Source organism: Struthio camelus, chromosome W (assembly GCF_040807025.1).
Source record: "Struthio camelus isolate bStrCam1 chromosome W, bStrCam1.hap1, whole genome shotgun sequence".
Taxonomy (NCBI): Eukaryota; Metazoa; Chordata; class Aves; order Struthioniformes; family Struthionidae; genus Struthio; species Struthio camelus.
The window spans coordinates 60071248-60089018 of record NC_090981.1 but is presented as its reverse complement, the minus strand read 5'-3'; the positions used below and the strand labels follow the sequence as shown (position 1 = coordinate 60089018).

The window sequence follows — 17771 nt, the reverse complement described above, 5'->3', positions numbered from 1 at the left end:
TCTTTAAGCTGTTCCTACTACTGTGAAGTAGTATTTCCTGTGTTTTCACTGACATGATCCCCTGACAGCTTATTTCATTCCTAACTGTTGGATCTTATATTTTGGTTGCTATAGACTTATAGCTATCCAGAGTCTTGCAGCTCTGCTTTGCTTTTCTCTGGAGTGTGATTTTTCTTTTCTTTTTGATACATTTTTTACGCTGCGAGTTTGAAAATTTTCTGTGGGTCATAGACAAGTCTAGCCCTATCCAGGTCTTCCTAGTGTCTCAGAGACCCAGTTTGTCTGGACGAGCAGAACTGCTTTATTAAAAACTTGTCTCCCATTTCTCCATGTGCGGGGTGTAGGAAAGCGTAACTAGTAGTGTCATTGCATGTGCTGGTATCCATTCAGTTCCCTTTTGACTGTCAGTGCACATGGTCCAAGTAAGCTTTCCTTTCAGGCCCTTTCCTTGGGAGACATGGCTGTCACATCCTAGAAATCTCCACGTCTGTCTGTCTTTTCTCATTTCCACTTTCCAGAACGGGCTGATTGTGAAAATCAATAAAGAGTTTGTGGATTAAAACACCAAAAAGACTTCCCAGTGTTGGAGCTATGAGTGGGATCCACCACCAGCCGTGTCCAGCCCTGAAAGGAAACACAGAACAGGCTTTTGGTGAGCCAGACTGAAACCACTGCCCTGCTGCTGCACAGCATGAAGCAAGATGAGCTTAGACTGCTAGAGCAAGAGTGAGCTATGTAAGCAAAGGTGTCTAGTACCTTCCCACATACTGGCTGCTCTAGCAGCAGCTCCCGGAAGCTGTGAGTCTCCCATAGGTCCTATGCCATATCCACAAGCCCATTGCAAATCTCCTGCATACTCTACCATGTTTGAAATGAAGGGCAACTAAATCGCTCCTTAGAGCTTTTTGTTGATGTGGGGTGCAGTTCTATGCTAGCAAAGTTATCTTTCCTTGTAGGAAATAACTGTTCTGACAAGAGTTTGTTTTTCACTGCCAAAGAGCTGTCTAACTGAAAGTCTCAGGGAGTCTAAGGGCTTGATGCAGAATCTGCTCGGTCAAAGAGAGGATCTTTATGGTTTCCATGGGCTTCATATCACAGCATATGAAATCCATGAGCTCTCCACAACTTCGTGTATAGGAGATAGGTAGCTTCCACTATTGATAGACACAGAAAGCATAAGCGATGTGCGCAAAAAGGATCATGGAGAGTAGGGAAGTTAACTCAGAATTGCTTTCTAGGCCTGTGGTTTAACCATAGGATTCATCCTCCTACCAGGAATTACACTTTGCTGGATGCCTTACACAGATTAGCATTCAGCGTTCACGCTACCGCTACCGCTCGTAGCATCACACCATAGCCACACAAGCGCATAGTTGTTGTAGTGCTAGCAAAATGCGATTTGATTTTCAATTATTTCATCTTCATACGCTGCTTTAGAGAAAGCCAGGTGACTAACCTGACACAGTTGGCTTAATCAGATCCTGCATCCGTCAGCCTAATTGCTGGTGGTAGAGTCATTCTCTCTGTTGGCCTAGGAAACTAGCTCTGCACTTCCTGCAGGTTTCCTGCTTTCCTTAAGAAATAATCTATGGACTCCCAGTGAACGTTACTGCCAGAGAGATCCACCTTTACCCCTTCCCCATCTGCATTTCTTCCACCAAACTTTATAGAGAGGTCAAGCGCTCAATGATATTTTCTTCATTTCATGAAAATGGGCAGCAGGGACAGGAGAGAGACTCTACTAATGCCTTCACCATGGGAAAAGCCATAGCATGAGACCCAGTCCTACCAGATAGTAGAAGGTAGGGTTTCATCTCCAGATTCAGACACCTAAATTTATGAGAGCTATTTAGCAATCCAGCTGTAGCTACCTACTTTCAGGTCGTCTGAATAGTTCTCTGACTCTCTACTCACTGCAATAATCAGCTAGATCTCTACTCACATGTAAACTGTGTTGTAGGTGCCTAAATTTAGATAGCTGAATGTGGAGCTGAATCCCGTGCTGGAGATTTGGTGTACCCCAAATTATGCGTATGCCACACACGGGGCTCTCCTATGTACAACCCCACTTATTGTAAAGGGAGAGTCCACATTGCAGGCATAGTGTCATTTGGTCGAAAAAATTGCTTCATCACAAGACCTACTGGGAATCAGGCTCGAACTCCAGTTGTACGTAGGCTCTATGACTGTTTTATCTTGGATTTATCTGCTCTCTTTATGAGCTTGGCAGTATAAAAGCCAAAACAGGTCACTCACGTGAAGACGTCCATTCCCCAGCCAGCAATGGCAGTGAAAATCCTTGGGGGCAGGTCCCGGGAGGGGTTAATGGCATAGCCTGTGTTCATTCCCATCGCCAGGCCAATGCCTAGGACCAGGATACCCGTCAGCAGGGCCTGCGTGCCCTTCAGGGCTCCGTTATTTTTCTCATCATGGATAACTAGAATGCCCAAGAACAGCATCACCGTCGCTATAAACTGCAGGAGCAGGAAAGGGAAAGCAGGTCAGTAGAGAGAATGGCAAAGACAAAAGGATCGTGCTCAATAGAGAAGTGGTGACTTCCCAGATTGGAAAAGCAGGTGGGATTCAAGCTCTGGTCAAGTCAGGGAGGACACCAATGTTATTCAGTCTTCATAGGCGGTCCTAAAAAAAGGCTTGACCTAATTCCCAGAAAAAATGTCTCTATTTCCTCAAAAAAAATGCTCTAGGAGAGGACTAATTTGAACTTTGCAGAGCTGTCACCTCTCTCCAAACTTCAAGTTAGGGACTCAGTTAATTTTAAGTACATCTCAGCTGATAGAGGCAGAGCTGTAATAAACTGTGCTAATAAGGCGAATTTGTTTCAGTCTAAAGGGAGAGACTTGTCAACTCAAACTGGGTACCAGATTCTCATCTGGGAAACTGAATCTCCCATCTGTCACTATGCGTAGCTGACATTCTTAGATCTGCACTGCCCAACATGTCAGGGACTGGGATTTGAATAGAGGTGACTGCACTTGTCTCTTTCTGCTTCAGAGAATGCACCTGGAGATCCTTGGATTGCTTGCAATGATGACAGGAAGAACAGAAACCTGTAGCTCTTGGCAACACCTTGTCATTTGCTTTCTTATGCAGCAAGGACACTGCATGCTCCATAGAAGGCTGAGCAATCGGGTGACCATCTGGAGGCTCTCCAGCTCTCACCATGCTTCCCTTCATGGCCAAGCAGAGCTTCATCAGCTTAGAAACAAAAGCATGGGCTTTCTCAGACTCGAATTAAACGTGAATGTGCCTTCTGCTGTAGCACTGCAGAGTATGGGACACACTCGGGAATAACTCCAAATCCTCTGAGGCATCCCCAAAGGAGTAAGTACTCAAAGCGGGTGGAAACAATATCAGGATGGTTTTGCTCCATGACAGACTCAGCAGAGCAATAGTGGGGATTACAATGACTAAGTATATAGCTGTCTCATTGGCTTGCTGTGCAGGTGGTTTGCACTCACTGTCAAGCCTTCTGATGGAAAATCTAATGGTAAAAAACAAAACTGAGAGTGGTCTTAATATCTGAGACAAGCTTTTATCCCTCTCTTATTTCTGGACATCTTGATATTGTGTTACGTGCTGGGAATAACCTGTATTCGTTGCCAACTGGGCTGTTCAAACCCCCAGAGGTTCAATCCAGACAGGCTGTATTCCTGCAAAGTCAGTCCCAGGCCACCTGTACTGGTTAAGGGGTAGCCAGGAGAGCTACCTGAGAATACAGAGGGGGTGTAAGATCCAGGACAGGAAGAACAACTCAGGGTATTGCCCAGAAGCCATGGGAGATGGTTCATGCCATTCCTCAGCTTCAAATTTCCCATTGCTTGGGCTGAGTACAAGGGGAAGTGCCTATAGGGCACTCAGACTGAGCTGAGAAGCAGCCTGGAAGTGTTATCCTTTAGGCTTGGCATTTCTCCTGAGACAAGCATGGGGCTGGAAGGAGCAGGTAGACCTTGGCTTGAGGTCTGATTTGCAGTGACTTAACCCACCACACGCAGAAAAGGGAGTAGATTTGGCCCCACGGCAGCAGACTGTATTGAGTTGGCTGGAGGAACTGAGTCCTTCAGTCTCCCACGTCATCTCGAGGGACCATGCAGATGAGATCTCATGCTTGGAACTTTCCTCCCATTAATGCCCTCTCCAGCACAGCTTGTATCAACACAGTGACCTGTACTGGCCATACTCTGGGCTAGAATCCTGACCGAATCCTCCCCTGACCTAGGCTACTCACCCAGCCTGAGCACATGGTTTCTGTGCTCCTGCTCCCCTTGGACCAACTTAGCCACCAAGCTGCCTTGAACCCTACCTGCAGCCAGATGCTTCTAAGGACAGTGGTCTCCTTGGAGCAAGGGTTGTGCTTGGGTATGCACACTTAGCACGGTGAGGCCTCTGTAGCAGACTTGCAACAGCACCTATTGCCATCCACCTTCCCCAAGCACTCCACAGCTGTACCCACTGACCTCTGTGAGGAAGCCTCCCAGCAAGGACATGTATGGAGCAGGGTAAGTGGAGAAGATCCCCGCTGTGGCAGTTGGTCCCGTCACTGTAAAGTTCCCCTTGGTATAGTCATACAGTGCATCTAGGAGAAACGGAGTTAGGGGAGTTAGCACAGCAGCCCACAGAGTTCATTGCATGCAGCATGGACAGATGTCTACCCACTGCAGCCAGTGCAAACACAAACAGGAAAAAATGCGAAAGACATCACCAGAGCAGCACACCCCTTCCAGAGCATGGTCTCACTTTGGTCCACAGTTGCTTCTTTAACCTGTCAGCTCCCCATCCCTTCTCTGGGGGCCTCATGGAGGCTGAATGCTCATATAGCCCTGGGAGGCTTTCCTCCCTCTGCCCCAGCAGGGGCACTGGAGGACTTGCAGACCCTTAAAAACAAAACACTGCCAAAATGCAGCTACCAGCCTTGAGGCAGGTTTTGGTAGTGGGAATGCCCTGGGCCCTGCGTTGGCCTTGAGCTGTAATGATCTGTCTCACTAATCAATAGCTTGCCTGCCTCACTCAGACATTACGGTGGGTACGATAAAGGGAAACATTTTGGTGAACTGTGAGCTAAGACTGAAATGATGTCCACATCACCGCCCACCCCTGCCATGATAAAGAAACAACCATACCGTAGTAGATGCCAAAAACAGTAGCTGCTGCCAAAAAGGAGCCCAGGAACTGGCCGAGCAGATAAACTGGTAACTTTTTCCAGGGGAGGTTGCCTAAAAGGCAGTGAGTGAGGGTAATGGAGGCGTTCAGATGAGCTCCTGCAAGATCACAACAGAAGAGAATGACATCTGCTCTGAAGGGCCTGTTCTGGAGCATGTCTCCCATACCACAGGTAGCGACCCAGACCTTGCTCAGGAATGCCAAGCAGCAACCCTCTCCCAGCCACGATGGCAGGGTCTCCCTCCTGCACAAAGCTGACCCATTTTCCCTGGAGACAGGGATCCTTCTAGCCAGCTTGCTCCTTCATTGACTTGCATTTCAGATTGTCATTTACACCTGCAGTCTGAGGCTTCCACCCTGACCAAAGCATGTAAGAGTGTATGAGCTCATGGGCTGCTATGGGCCCAAACACAGGCAGGCTGAGAACTCCTGCCTGACTCTGGAGCAGCTTTTAGCTCTAGTTCGCTGAGCACGGTGTGGATCTCCCCTGTGGTTTCCCCGGGACCAGTTAAATGCTTGCCCATCACTTTATTGAGCAACTCACAGTGGTGGCATCTCCTCCAGCTGGGGTACTGCTAGCCGGGTGACTGCAATATCCCTGCATGATGCAGGGTACAGAGCACCTAGCCTTAGTCCTCTGAGAGTTCAATATCCTCTGCTTAGCACACTGTAGACCACAGGCTGCTCCCAGAAAGCAGGTCATCTTGCTTATCAGAGACACCTCTCCTGGCATGGAATGAGTCTCCTTCTATATGGGCTTCTCTCCATTCAGCTTAAAGGGAGCCCAGACCTTAGACGCATCACCCACCTTTTATATAGTTATGTATATTGGTTACAAATCATATCCTAAATGATGGAACAACCTCTGAAAACATCTGATAGGCAAGGAGAGTCTGATTCTGGCAGAGCTGAGTGCCCCGAGCTAATGGCAGATGCAGGCTCTTAGCACCTCTGGCAGCAAGGCACTAGATGCTAGGGTAACAAACTGAAATCAGCCAGTGAGGCCCGCATATCTGTATGTTTGTAACGCAAAACTCTGTACAGGGCTGTCAGCAGGGGCTCAGCTGAGCTCTTGGATATCACTGCATTGAGATGGCTTAGGAGGATGGCTGTTCCTGCCCAGACCATGGTTATGCCCACTGGTCCAGAGCAGACATGGTCCTTCATTTGCAGAGTTTGTAATCTTAGACTGCATTTCGTTAAACCTTTTAGCACCTGGTTCTCATATAGCACAAGAGCAGTTTTCCTTATTTTGAGGGAACATTTTCTGTGGTATTTCCATGGTGCTGTTGGAGAAAGATTGAGTGGATCCAGGTTCTGTTCTGGCCTAGGCCACATAATTCTTGTGTGCTCAGCACAAATCACTTCTGTTCTCCAGCCCTAATCTCCCCACAAGTCCAATGGAAATATTTGCTTTGTCCCGTCTAGTAGGTTTAAACTCTGGGCATCAGTAAATGTTACAAGCTCAGTGGGCTTCTCCTCCTCCAGACTCACAAAGGTCTTATCAAAGTGCAAGACAGAGTGAGGTTAAAGTGCATGTGCTGCCTGCTACAGTCCCACAATCACAACTGAAACTGGGGGACATCCCTTTTTCTTCCATCCTCTAATTCCTTGTGAGCATGAACCAGCCATTTCAGTGATCACAAGAAGCATCTTATGATGCAAGTGAAGCCAAATCACAATGCCAAGGAGCCCTGCTGCTGGCTCCAGAACCCATCTGTTGCTGGCTGAGCTGAGACCTCATCTCAAACGTCGCCATGGACTGAAGGGACCCCCTTTGCTCTGCTCGCTTTCCCCAGGGTGAATTCACCAGCTCCAAATGGACAAGGAGACTAAGAGCTGACTCATGTGGAACAAGTTTCTTTTCAAAGCCATCCCCAGCTTTGGGCATCTCTCTTCTCCCACAGCTCGAGAGCAAGGACTTGCTTTCATTTTCTGCCTGCTAGAGCCCTTATCTCTTCACTTGGGGCGGATGAATGCAGAAATTGCACAAGGCAAGAGGTAATGCTCTGTCGCATGAGAGATACCGTCCCATAGGCCTGAAATACCACCTTGTGTGAGTGCAGAGTGTGCTTGTGTGTGTGGATATGTGTGCATGGGTGTGGATGATAAGGAGAAAATTTGCATATCATTCCTTATTGCAACATCAGCAGCAAGATCTCCTTGGCAATAAATGATTTACTTCCTCATGGGTCATACTGGCAGCATGTTTTCCAAACTTCTTATCTCCTTGGGCATATCCCAAGTGCCTAATGTGGGCACTGCTGAAACCTTTCTCTGATGACTCTGACAACACCAGATGGCTGAATCTCTCCCATTGTCTCCGTCCAACTTGCCTTACAGGTGAGCAAGGAGTCCCCAGAATACCCACTGTGTTTCCTGCACCACTTTATCAGGGCCCTGACTGCAGGAACAGGCTCTAATTACCTGTAATGTGCAACCTGGAACATCATTTCTGTGATCTTTCTCTGTAATCCTCCTCTGCAACCTCTTTCCCCACCACCACCACATGTGTTTGGCTGCTGTGTTCAAAGTCTGCTCTGATTTGGTACAGCTGTGTAACCCTGAGTCAGACAGCTCTCAATGCGACTGAGTTGTGAGCAGGAGCTGGGAGAAACCTCATCTGGGGCACCTACCCATGCATCCTCTATCTCGGCTCGGGACATGCCTTTAAGATCAGGCTCTCAACATAGTGTAGGTATGCTGTGCCCGCCCTTTACTTTGCTGATCCTGATCTTGCCTTGCCATCTCGACTCTTTGGCTTGACCTCAGGCCTGCATCATCCCTGCGGACTTGTCTGGCAATCACAGGATCGCAAGGCTGACCCTGGTAGTCACTAGTGTCACCAGACCTGCCCTGCTCTTCTTGTTTGGGCATGGTGGAACTGCCTTTCTTGTTGGTGAGGCTGCTGCTCTGCTTGCCATGCTGCCATCCGCAGCTCCACAGCCCAGTCTTGCTGCCCCCTGACCTATGGCCTTTGCAGGACATAAAGATCTCCTGTGCTCAGGTGTCCTACTCACCAGAGATTCCTCCAGCTGCATGGATCCCCAAGGTGACACCAATGCCAAATCCCAAATTGATGCTCAGATACTGCCCAAATTCTCCTCGTCCTAAAGTCACTTGAGCAGCAGAAGACAAGCCAAAGAGCTAGTGAATGGAAAAAGAAAGAAAGAAAGGAGTGTTAAAAGTAGTACTACTGCTGTGGTGGACTGTGATTCCTCGGCACTTTTTCAGTAATACTAACAAATTTCCAAAGGGTCTCACAAGTGGAAAGACTCTAAGGTGCCCATGGCCAGGAGATCAAACAAGAGTGAAGCCCTCCTGCAAAAATCGAACAGGTACGTGGGTATTCCTTAGTGGTGCCAGATGCTCTGGTCTGAGGCTCAAATGAGATGATTCAGAGTCTTGGTGAAGGCCTCTCTGCATGGAGTCAGGGGCATGAACCCAGCGACAGAGTCACAACAGACATCTCAAAGACAGCAGCCCAAGTCGGATGGAATGAAGGCTGGGCAAATTCTTATTTTCTTTTCTTTCTTTTCTTTTTTTTTTGTTTTTTCTTTCAATTTATTGTCTAAAAATGTAGTTTGGTCAAGATAAAGCTGTTTGCCAAACTTGACTCTAATTTTGGTAACTTATTCTGGCCAAAAACAATGAAGGAAATTCTGATTTGACTTTTCCTTTCAATGCATATGTTTATGAATTGAAAACAGCCAGGGTTTCATTATTTTTTTAGTGACTAAAAGGCAACCAGGAAAAAGATAAAAAGAAATGTAAATACTTCATTCCAGCAGGAAAATACATATTTAAGAAATTACTCTGTCCTGAAAGTAAATATAGTTAACTCTTTTAATGTGCTCAGAGGCTGGAAAAATCATTTATTTTCACAGCTCTTACACAGAAATCTACAGAATGACAACGCTTCTTTTGAGGTCTCTGCCTCTCAAACTGCTTAGGGCTTAGAGTATCCCGTACCTTAAACTATACCAGTGTTTATTCAGGGAAGACAAGGACCAGGTAACATACCCCTCAAAGAAATAAGTCAAAATGTTCTGCAGCACCTATATTTCTGCTTTGGGCTGTCCTGTTTTGGCTCAGATCTTTACTGCTGTCTCTGGATCCAAGCTTCATCTCATGCACATGCTCTTCCTCTTCCCCTTCAAACACCAAAATCCCCTTCCCCAGAGATGCTATTCTCACCTTTCTCATCTCTTCAGACCTCGCTGCATGGTCCACATAGGGTCACAGCCTGCACAGTGTTTGCCTCAGCAAAAACCACCCAAAGCGTTCGCCGGGATGTCCTCCAGCATCCGCAAAGCCCTTACAAAACTCTTTCCTGCTTATTTCTGAGCCTTTCCAAAGGCAGGTCCAAGAGAATCAAATATGTAAGAAAGGACACAAGTTTTGCAGGAATGCATGCAAGTTCAGAGGAAGGGGAGCAGAGCAGGGGACTGCTATTAAAGCCGAATTGAAACTTTTTTGTCCTGAAAAAAGTAAGAGACAGGCCAAAGAAGCTATTTTGCAGCACAGAGCCAAACCTCTGGTGATTTCTTCTATTCTCATGACCCCCAAATAACCTTTGTTTTTCCTACCTCCCCACTCCCAGTGCCATTTTCTCCAGCTGCCTGCTTCCCTCCTTTATGAACATTGCCTGTCTATTGAAACAGGAGCCCCTGTCCTGGCTAGGTGCTATTGTCCAAATAACAGACAGCCCGAGTCCTGGAGATGCAGAGAAGACGTTCCCAGGTGCAACAAGGGGCAGGGGGTTGCCAGAGAGGCTACCTTTGAATGCTGGTTGTTATTTGCCACCAACCGTTGATGGGGCTGGTTAATGTGCCGTATCCTTCCTCCCACTCTATAATCTCATGGAGCTCAGTGAGAGAAGAGTCAGCATGAGTTGCTGGCCCCAAACTCTCTCTTGAACTGTCAGAGTCCTGGGCACAAAGACAAGAATTCTTCAGAATCCTCCTTGGGCTGCTACCCTGGCAGCACTCCCCTGAAGTTGTTCTTTATCAGCCAGGAAGTTTTGCCACCAGAAACAAAGGTGATGGAAAAGGAAAAATATTTACTTAGCTCTTGCTGAGGAGTCACAGATGTCTCTACTCTGATGTCCAATGTGTGTAGAACGACTTGTGCAGTAGGAATGGATTTCAAGGGACTATATAAGCAAGATGATGTGATAAAATGCAAGTATCCTTTGCACATGCGGTTATTGTCCTTGAAAAAAGCACCTTTGTCTGTGCAGACAGCTATGTCAAAAGGTCCCCATGCTTATGGAAATCTCCAAGTATAAATTATTTGAGCAATCCTCAGCCCTTCTGTGGCAGCCTCTGTCCAAACTAAACTGCCTCTCTCTGCCCAGAGTTGCTTACAGGCTATGTCCAGGTATAATAAATTAGCAATGGCAATTACTGGACCTTTTCAGAGAGAAGATCTCGTTTTGTTGTGATGGGTTAACACGCTGAGGCTCTGATCCCAGCAGGGCACTGCACCAATACCAGTGCTCAATTCTGACTGCAAAGCAGTCACCCCTGCCTTCCTTGCCCTCTCCCCCAAAAACCTCTGAAGCAGCCTGGAAGCGCAAAACCACTTCACTTCACGGGCAAGAGATCTCTCAGGCAAGGGAAGAGTTTTTGTATGATTTGAGATAAATGCTATTCATTTGCCAGCATAAGACAACTGAAGACAAACTCCTGGCATGCTTTACACCTGGCAATTATGTTTCCTAATGGTGGGTTGTGGCTCCAGAGAGTTTCACAAGCGTTAATTACCCTGGCAACCCCAACAGGAAAATGAATGAACGCTGTTCTCGTTTCACAGAGACTGTCAGTGGCAAAAGAGCTGAGGATCTGCCCGCTGCTCTTCTGAATCCTGCGCAGGATCTCAGGTAGGCATGAGTGGTAGCTGCTCAGCCTGCACGATCCCCTTCAGTACCACAGGGAGAAGAGCACCAATTAGCTGCCTGTGAGTTTAAGGGGGTTTGTCACAAGCATTGTGTTGTCCTATCTGACCAGACACCGCTGTTTGTTTTCATTCAGAGTCTCATCTTTCTTTTTTCCTAGAAGAGAACTGGAACAGCCTGTTCATCCCGACGTGTTTCACCTTCTCTCAGTGCCCCACCTACCACTTGCATTGCCTTTTTCCTCCAGAAGGTTTTCAACAGATTGTCTACCCTGATGCAAAGCTGCCATGGGACCAGAGGAGAGGGTTAAGCAGTAATAACCAGCTGATGAGCAACGCTGAGGATGTGGCAGGAAACCACTGCACTTACAGACTGCTGCTGCAAATATTTACATTCTCACCCCCCCACACACACACATACACAGACATGCACATCTGGGCCCATCTCCTCCTTACCATCAGGATGAACATCCCCAGTGCTTCTGCCAGTAGCTCCCTGATGGTTCTGTTATGAACTGTGAGCGCCTTCTGAATTTTCTCCAGCATTCTGCTCTCCGGCTCCAGCGTGCAGCTGCGGGAGCTCCTGTTGTGAGAGCAGACTTCATTGCGCTGAGCTAAGTTACCCTTTGAAACTTGGCAACCTCCTTTCACCCTCAGACACCTTCACTCATTTGGTTAAAGATGAACAAGCCAATAAAATAGCAGCCAGCTTTAAAGTCTCTCTCATCTGCCATCCGTTTAAATCTGAATGGTGAAGATGCAACATTTCTGCTGCCAGTGCCTTGCAAGCTCTGCACCTCTGCCCAGGAGCAGTGTGTCTCCAGAGAGATGGAGCTGTAAACAGCCTCACTGTGTTATTAAAGTACCTCATTCTCCATAACCTTTTCCACAGGCACAGACAATAAATAGGAATTTTGTCTGTGCTCTGCATTGTAACCTGCTGGCTGGTGGCTTGGTGCCGTTCTCCTTTAATGAGTGGGATTAGGACTGTTTGCCTGCACTTTGAAGGACTATCTTGCTCATGCTTAGCGGGCAGTGAGGATGCTCTGTCTGGAGCAAGTATACACCACTGTCCATGGTCAGGAAGCAGAGAATGGCTGTAGAGTTGCTACAGGTTGAACATTTGATCTCCCAAGACAGTTCTGCAGGTTGTGTTTCCTTAGTTCAGCAGCCGGGACTCTTTTCTTCAGCCACAGCAAGGCTGCCAGAAATGCTCTGCCCGGTTCTCTGTTGCTCTGGGTCCTGCTGCACCATGCAGCTGGACACACTGACTGCACCCCGTGTGCACAGCTCTAGTCATGCTAGTGCAGAGCCTCCTCACCACACCCTCCCTCCTGTCCTCTCATGTGGCACCAGGAGAGACCTATCTCTGGTGATGATCCCTAGAGAAAAGCTAACAACTGTGTAGTTTGCAGAGCGCAGTGCTTGCATGGCATAATGCCAGCATGTAGTTATGGCAGGAACAGGGAATTAGTGTAAGGAATAAACACAGCTTCACACCTGGATCCCAGAAATAAGAGATGGATGTCTTTGCTCTCACCTGGGTACCAGAGCAGAGCCCTCACTCTCCCACACTGAACAGTAAAATCTCAACCTTCTGATTCCCTCTGTTTATCTTCCTGCCTACCACCTGCAATAATGCTCTTACCCCACCACTGTAGAAATTTTTTAATACCTTTTCAATCACTCTTTGTTCAACTACACTCTATTAAACCCACTGAGCTCTCAGGGACCTTTTTCCATGAGCCTTGTCCAGTTCTTTGCTGCTTTTCTTCACTTTCCTCTAACCCTGCTGCGGTTTCTAAGTATCTGTCTGAAGGGGATGTGACACACAGCTCCGGAAGAGGCACAAGCAGCTTCATGGATTGGGACATAGTGTTCTGCTAACTCTGTCTCTGGTGATGCCTCACGCTGTCCTACTGCTTTGCAAAAGTTCATGAACTTTTCTCTCACCCGCAGGACATTGTGCAACTCTGTGGAAGAACCTAGGAAGCTATTTCTCCTCTCTTCTCCATAGATGATTTTCTACATTGCAGCAAGGAAGGTTTTTATGGACTGGGACAAGCCCTCCTCCAGCAACAAATTAGTTATTGATCTCATTGAACTGTCTGGCTAAATATACAGTAAATTACTAGGCTGTCTGGGATATCATTTAATCATGAGGGATGATGATCACATTGCTGGAAAGGGTGCTCCTACAGTACCTTCCTACTTAGAAAGCTTTTTCTCCTATGGGGTTGTGAGCCATAGTGTGTCACAGAAAAAGGGACAAATAGATCCTTCCAGGTCACTTGATTCTCTGCCATGCAAACATTTATTAGTGGCGCACACAAATGTGAACCTGGGAGTGCCAATCCAGGGCAGTGAGGGGAGCCTGGAGTTTCTTCTGCACGTGGTAGTTTCCAGCTGAGATGTAAAGCTGAAGTCCTGGCATCAGTGTGTATTGGAGTTCACACAGCATTTCTGAGACGAATGTGAGTGTGAATCAGTCTGTACACCCCATATCTGGACCTACAACTTTGGTTTTCATTCCTAGATCTCAAGGGGCCTTTCAAGTAGACGCCTTCATTTTACAAACAAGAAAGCAGCTGCATTGTCTCTGACAGGTTTTGTACCATTTTTGAACATAACTATAGGTACCTATATATTCTAATTTGGACTGAGAAGTGGACAGGCATTTTCCAGGAGTGCTGGGCTCCTGCGGACCTGCGCTCATCTTAGGCAAGAAGGAGATCGCAGGTTCCAGTGGAAATCTTTGATTTAATCATTACATTTGAAGCACGATTACCGAAATCACCAAGTGCCCTAAAACTGTAACGTGCTTCTAGGGTAGCCTTTCCCAGTATCTTTTTCTTGTAGACAATCAGGCAGAAAAGGAGTTTGATCCTGGGCCAAGGGGCACACGTGGAGCGTTGGGTCAGCTGAAGGGATCAAGAGTGGTGCCTTCGCGCTTACAGCATAATGCAGCCCGTGGTCCAGCACCAGACTGTTTAGGACGGCCCCGTGAATCTCAGTTTGAGGAGTATGGCACTGGATGCACTTCTCGCCACTGTCTGTCCTCTTACATAGATGGTTCCACAAGGTGGCACTGAGACATTAATTTCCCCCTTAAAACTGCTTAGACAAGATCCTGTGCTGGCTGCTGAAAAATGTCTGACTCCTTTATTTTGAGGGTTCTTCTGGTCATTTTGTGCATTAAAGAAAGGCAATCTGCAAAGGAGCGTAACAAAACAAATACCTTTCTCTGACTCCTGTAGGGCAGAGTACCTCTGCTCTAACAGCATGCAAAACCAAAGTGTTTAAGTCTGAGCCTGTCACCCTGCACTTTCTTTATGATCAACAAAGAGAAATAGGCAGCTCCATAGGGTGATTCGTCCCCACCTAAGATAGGCATCTGAGGCCAGTCTTGTGAGTCACTCCTGCAGCTGGCAGTTTCCCTCCAGTGTCACCACTGGGGGCATGAAGTGATCAGCTCCAACAGGCACACCTACACAGCAGGGATCCGATGCCAGGTGAGCTGGACTGCCCTTACTATCTACATCCAAGTGTAATGATCATGAATGAGCACAAACAGCCATCTGAGTCAGCCAAGGGCTGGAGATCGAAGATCTGCTGGTCGCCCAGCATCACATGTTCATACCTCTTGGATGGTTTCACATATCTGTAAGGCTGATGAGGCTCTCTGGGGTCACCAAACAGAGTCTCCTACTAACACAAGCAGCCACATCACACCATCCCTCATGAGCTGACCCCTCTCCATTTTATGAGTAAGCGCCCCTACTCCTTCTGGTGGAAGTCTGTTAGTAGAACTTGCTGCTCTGGAGATTAGAAACTTTCTTCTAATTTCCAGTCAAGCACATTCTCAAACCTCTTTGTTTATGTGCCAGCATTACCTCATCACAGTCATTAACTCATTTCTTACAGATGCTATCGGATAAGATTTTCCAGGGGACACACATTTAATCTTTAAATGATCATCCAAGAAAAGTTTTGTGTTTTCTCAGAGTAATCACTTCCAGGCTCCCAAAGCATGTCCAGTCTTTCTGGATAAAAAGAGCCCCTGTTGCTCCCAGACTTTATCACTTTGGGTTACTTTGGAGTTCGTATTTAGCTTTTCACATATAGAGGGGAACAGAGCGCTTCGTGACTGAACACGAAAAACATCCCAGGAAATCCTTCGCACCACAAACAATCATCTCAGGAATTGGACAAGCCAGACACACAAAAATCCCCCACTTAAAGTTAGGAATTAGGTGTCATCAGTCATCTCCCAAGCTTAGCCCATTAGGAAAACTGCTCGCTCAAACACTCTAACAGCTATGCAAAGCTGTATGTTAGCAGGAGACAAGCTCAGTCCAGGCTGGTACATGTCACTACTGAAGTCAGTGATATAACTCACACTGACAGGATGGAAGACCACAGAACACCCTCACCACTCCACATACACAGGCATTCTTTAATTTTCAGCAGAAATGATGTTCCACGTGGTCCTGCAGACAAGGTAGGTCTTGTTAGAACAGCATTAGCTGCTCACGTTTAGCTCTGTGCCATCTCCAGTGTTTACTTTGACTTGCTCACATACGGAAACGTCACTCAGCGTTGATCCTACAAAGATTTTGCCATGTTTTCCACTACCCGTGAAGCAAAGACCTGCTAAACCATATCCATTTTCTTCCCTAAGAAGACAAGTGTGCTGTCAGAGCTAGTAATAAAGGTCTGAGGTTTTGGCTCAGTGAAGCCCCACTAACAGTGTTGGTGTTGACATATATCATACAGAAGAGCTAGGGAAATAGCTCCCGCAGGTCCCACCAGGGCAGCACTGGGAAGGCTGAGGTCCTGCGGACTCCAGGGGAGTCGCGCTTCTGTGAGCAATAACTTCTCTGTTTCAATTTGACAGCGCACGTGTTTCCTCCTCACCCAGGAGTTCATTTTTCTCTTATTTGTGCTAATCAACAGCTGGAATGTTGCCACTCCATTAGCTTCAGTCCTGCTGGTAGAACATTAACTTTTTACTAGAGGCTGAAAGGAGCATTAACAAACAGCACAGCAGAGGAGCTCCTCACTGTGGGATGAGGACAGCTTGCTCCATCCTCAGACTAAATGAACACAAGATTACTCCTGGCACCAAGACATCCCCGTGCTCCTTTGGGAAGCAAGGCCAGACGCTGATCCCAGCAGGAAAGGGCTGCTGAGCCGCATGTCCATGGTCACATTTCCTGACCAGGGATCACTCAGATTGTGCTAACAGGAGGGTTAAAGCTGCCTTAGCTCCCTTCTCCTCTGCAGTCATCATCTGCATGTCCAGGTCTCACAGAGACTCATGCAACAGCTCTGATATGACCTTAACTGTCTAGGACGAACATCACTTGATAAATCCTATACATCTGCATCACACTGTCTCACATTAATTTTGTCTTTCTCCTCTCATTTACAGCTGTCAAGCACTGAGCAAGTAGCAGATGCACCTGATATTTGTCTCTAAGCAGATGCCTTTGCTCTCTGTACTATTACGTACCTTCCCATTCCTAGGACACCAGTCTCCAAGGCCTTTCAGATCATCCTGAATGTCATCACCCCTTGCCTCGAAGCTGGCCAAACATCCAAACATCCCATCAGCACACCTGTCCCTTCTGCACTGGGCACACCAATGAAACGCTGGAGGCCATCAGAATCGGGAAGGGCCGTAGAGAACTGCACCATCCACTTCCCCTGTCAACGCAACCCACTTCACAGTGCCTCTTCCAGTTACAGCCTTCCGCATCTCAGCTGAGAGCTGATAGAAAGAGATGCTAAGGTTTCTGCCTCCCACCTGAGAAGCAATATGTGCAGGCCCCCTACAATTCATACTCATTTTCTACACACTGTTATAGATCCCTTTTCTGTAAAATGAGGCTAGCTCTTACCTAGTCAGGCAGAAGCGAGTTTGGAAGGGTCTATCAGACGTGTGCGGTGATATGAAGATGGGAGTCTCTTGCAGTCTGCAACCCTCTGTTTCACTCACGGAGGGCATAGGTGGGGGGTGGGGGGGGGGAGTCAGAGCCTCCCTGCCCCAGATTGCTAAAGCTATCTCAATGTTAGGTAATCCCTGAAGCAGCAGTGTCAGCATGAGGAGAATTACATGGCTTTTATTGCTTGTTAAAAGTAGAGCATGGTTTCAGAGCTGTCTAGGAAGGGGTCACAAGGGGTCGGTCTCCCCATAGGACACATGGGGGCCCCTGTGGGCACTGCAGGTGCCCATTAGAACATGGGGCTGGTGTCATTGTTGGGTGACAGAGTGAAGAACTGGGTGTCCAGGACACCTGGTTTCTCCCCCAGCCCTGCCCGCAACCCCCTGTCCCTGCCTACCCCACCACCAAGTAGGGACAACCATACCCCCGTACCCTCCATGTGCACTCCTGCCTCCACCCTGCCTCTCTTCCCATCCTTTCCCCATCCCTCACTGCTACCTGTAAGCTGAGCCTTTGTCTTCTCCTGCAACTTGCTCCCTTCTCTGCTCCTCTGCTCTCCTACTGCCACCTTGACGCCCATTGCCAAGATGGAAGGGGCCCCGGATGCCTGAACAGAGGAGGGGGTGGAGCACCTGGAGGTGGAATTAGGGGTGCTCCTTGGGAGAAAGTGGGCACTTGTTGGTCACAGCCTGTTTTCGAGGAGACTTACCCCATTGTCTCTTGTGCAGGCTGGGAGTTTGCACCTTG

At 47.6% G+C, this 17771-nt stretch overlaps 1 protein-coding gene across 2 annotated transcripts; it reads right to left on the bottom strand.

The window, feature by feature from the left end:
- Nucleotides 1-211: 211 nt before the first annotated feature.
- LOC104151991 (aquaporin-7) lies at nt 212-17050 on the bottom strand. Of its 2 annotated transcripts, none has more exons than XM_068925822.1 (7): nt 16980-17050; nt 11533-11659; nt 8199-8325; nt 5139-5276; nt 4476-4594; nt 2257-2474; nt 212-624 (listed from the first exon to the last, which is right to left on the bottom strand). In XM_068925822.1, the coding sequence occupies exons 2-7, from the start codon at nt 11620-11622 to the stop codon at nt 465-467; spliced, it is 852 nt and encodes a 283-aa protein (XP_068781923.1). In that variant the 5' UTR covers nt 11623-11659; nt 16980-17050; the 3' UTR covers nt 212-464. The 2 variants fall into 2 exon arrangements, with proteins under 2 accessions (XP_068781923.1, XP_068781922.1); XM_068925821.1 differs by lacking the exon at nt 16980-17050 and adding an exon at nt 16592-16778.
- Between the last annotated feature and the right edge of the window lie 721 nt (nt 17051-17771).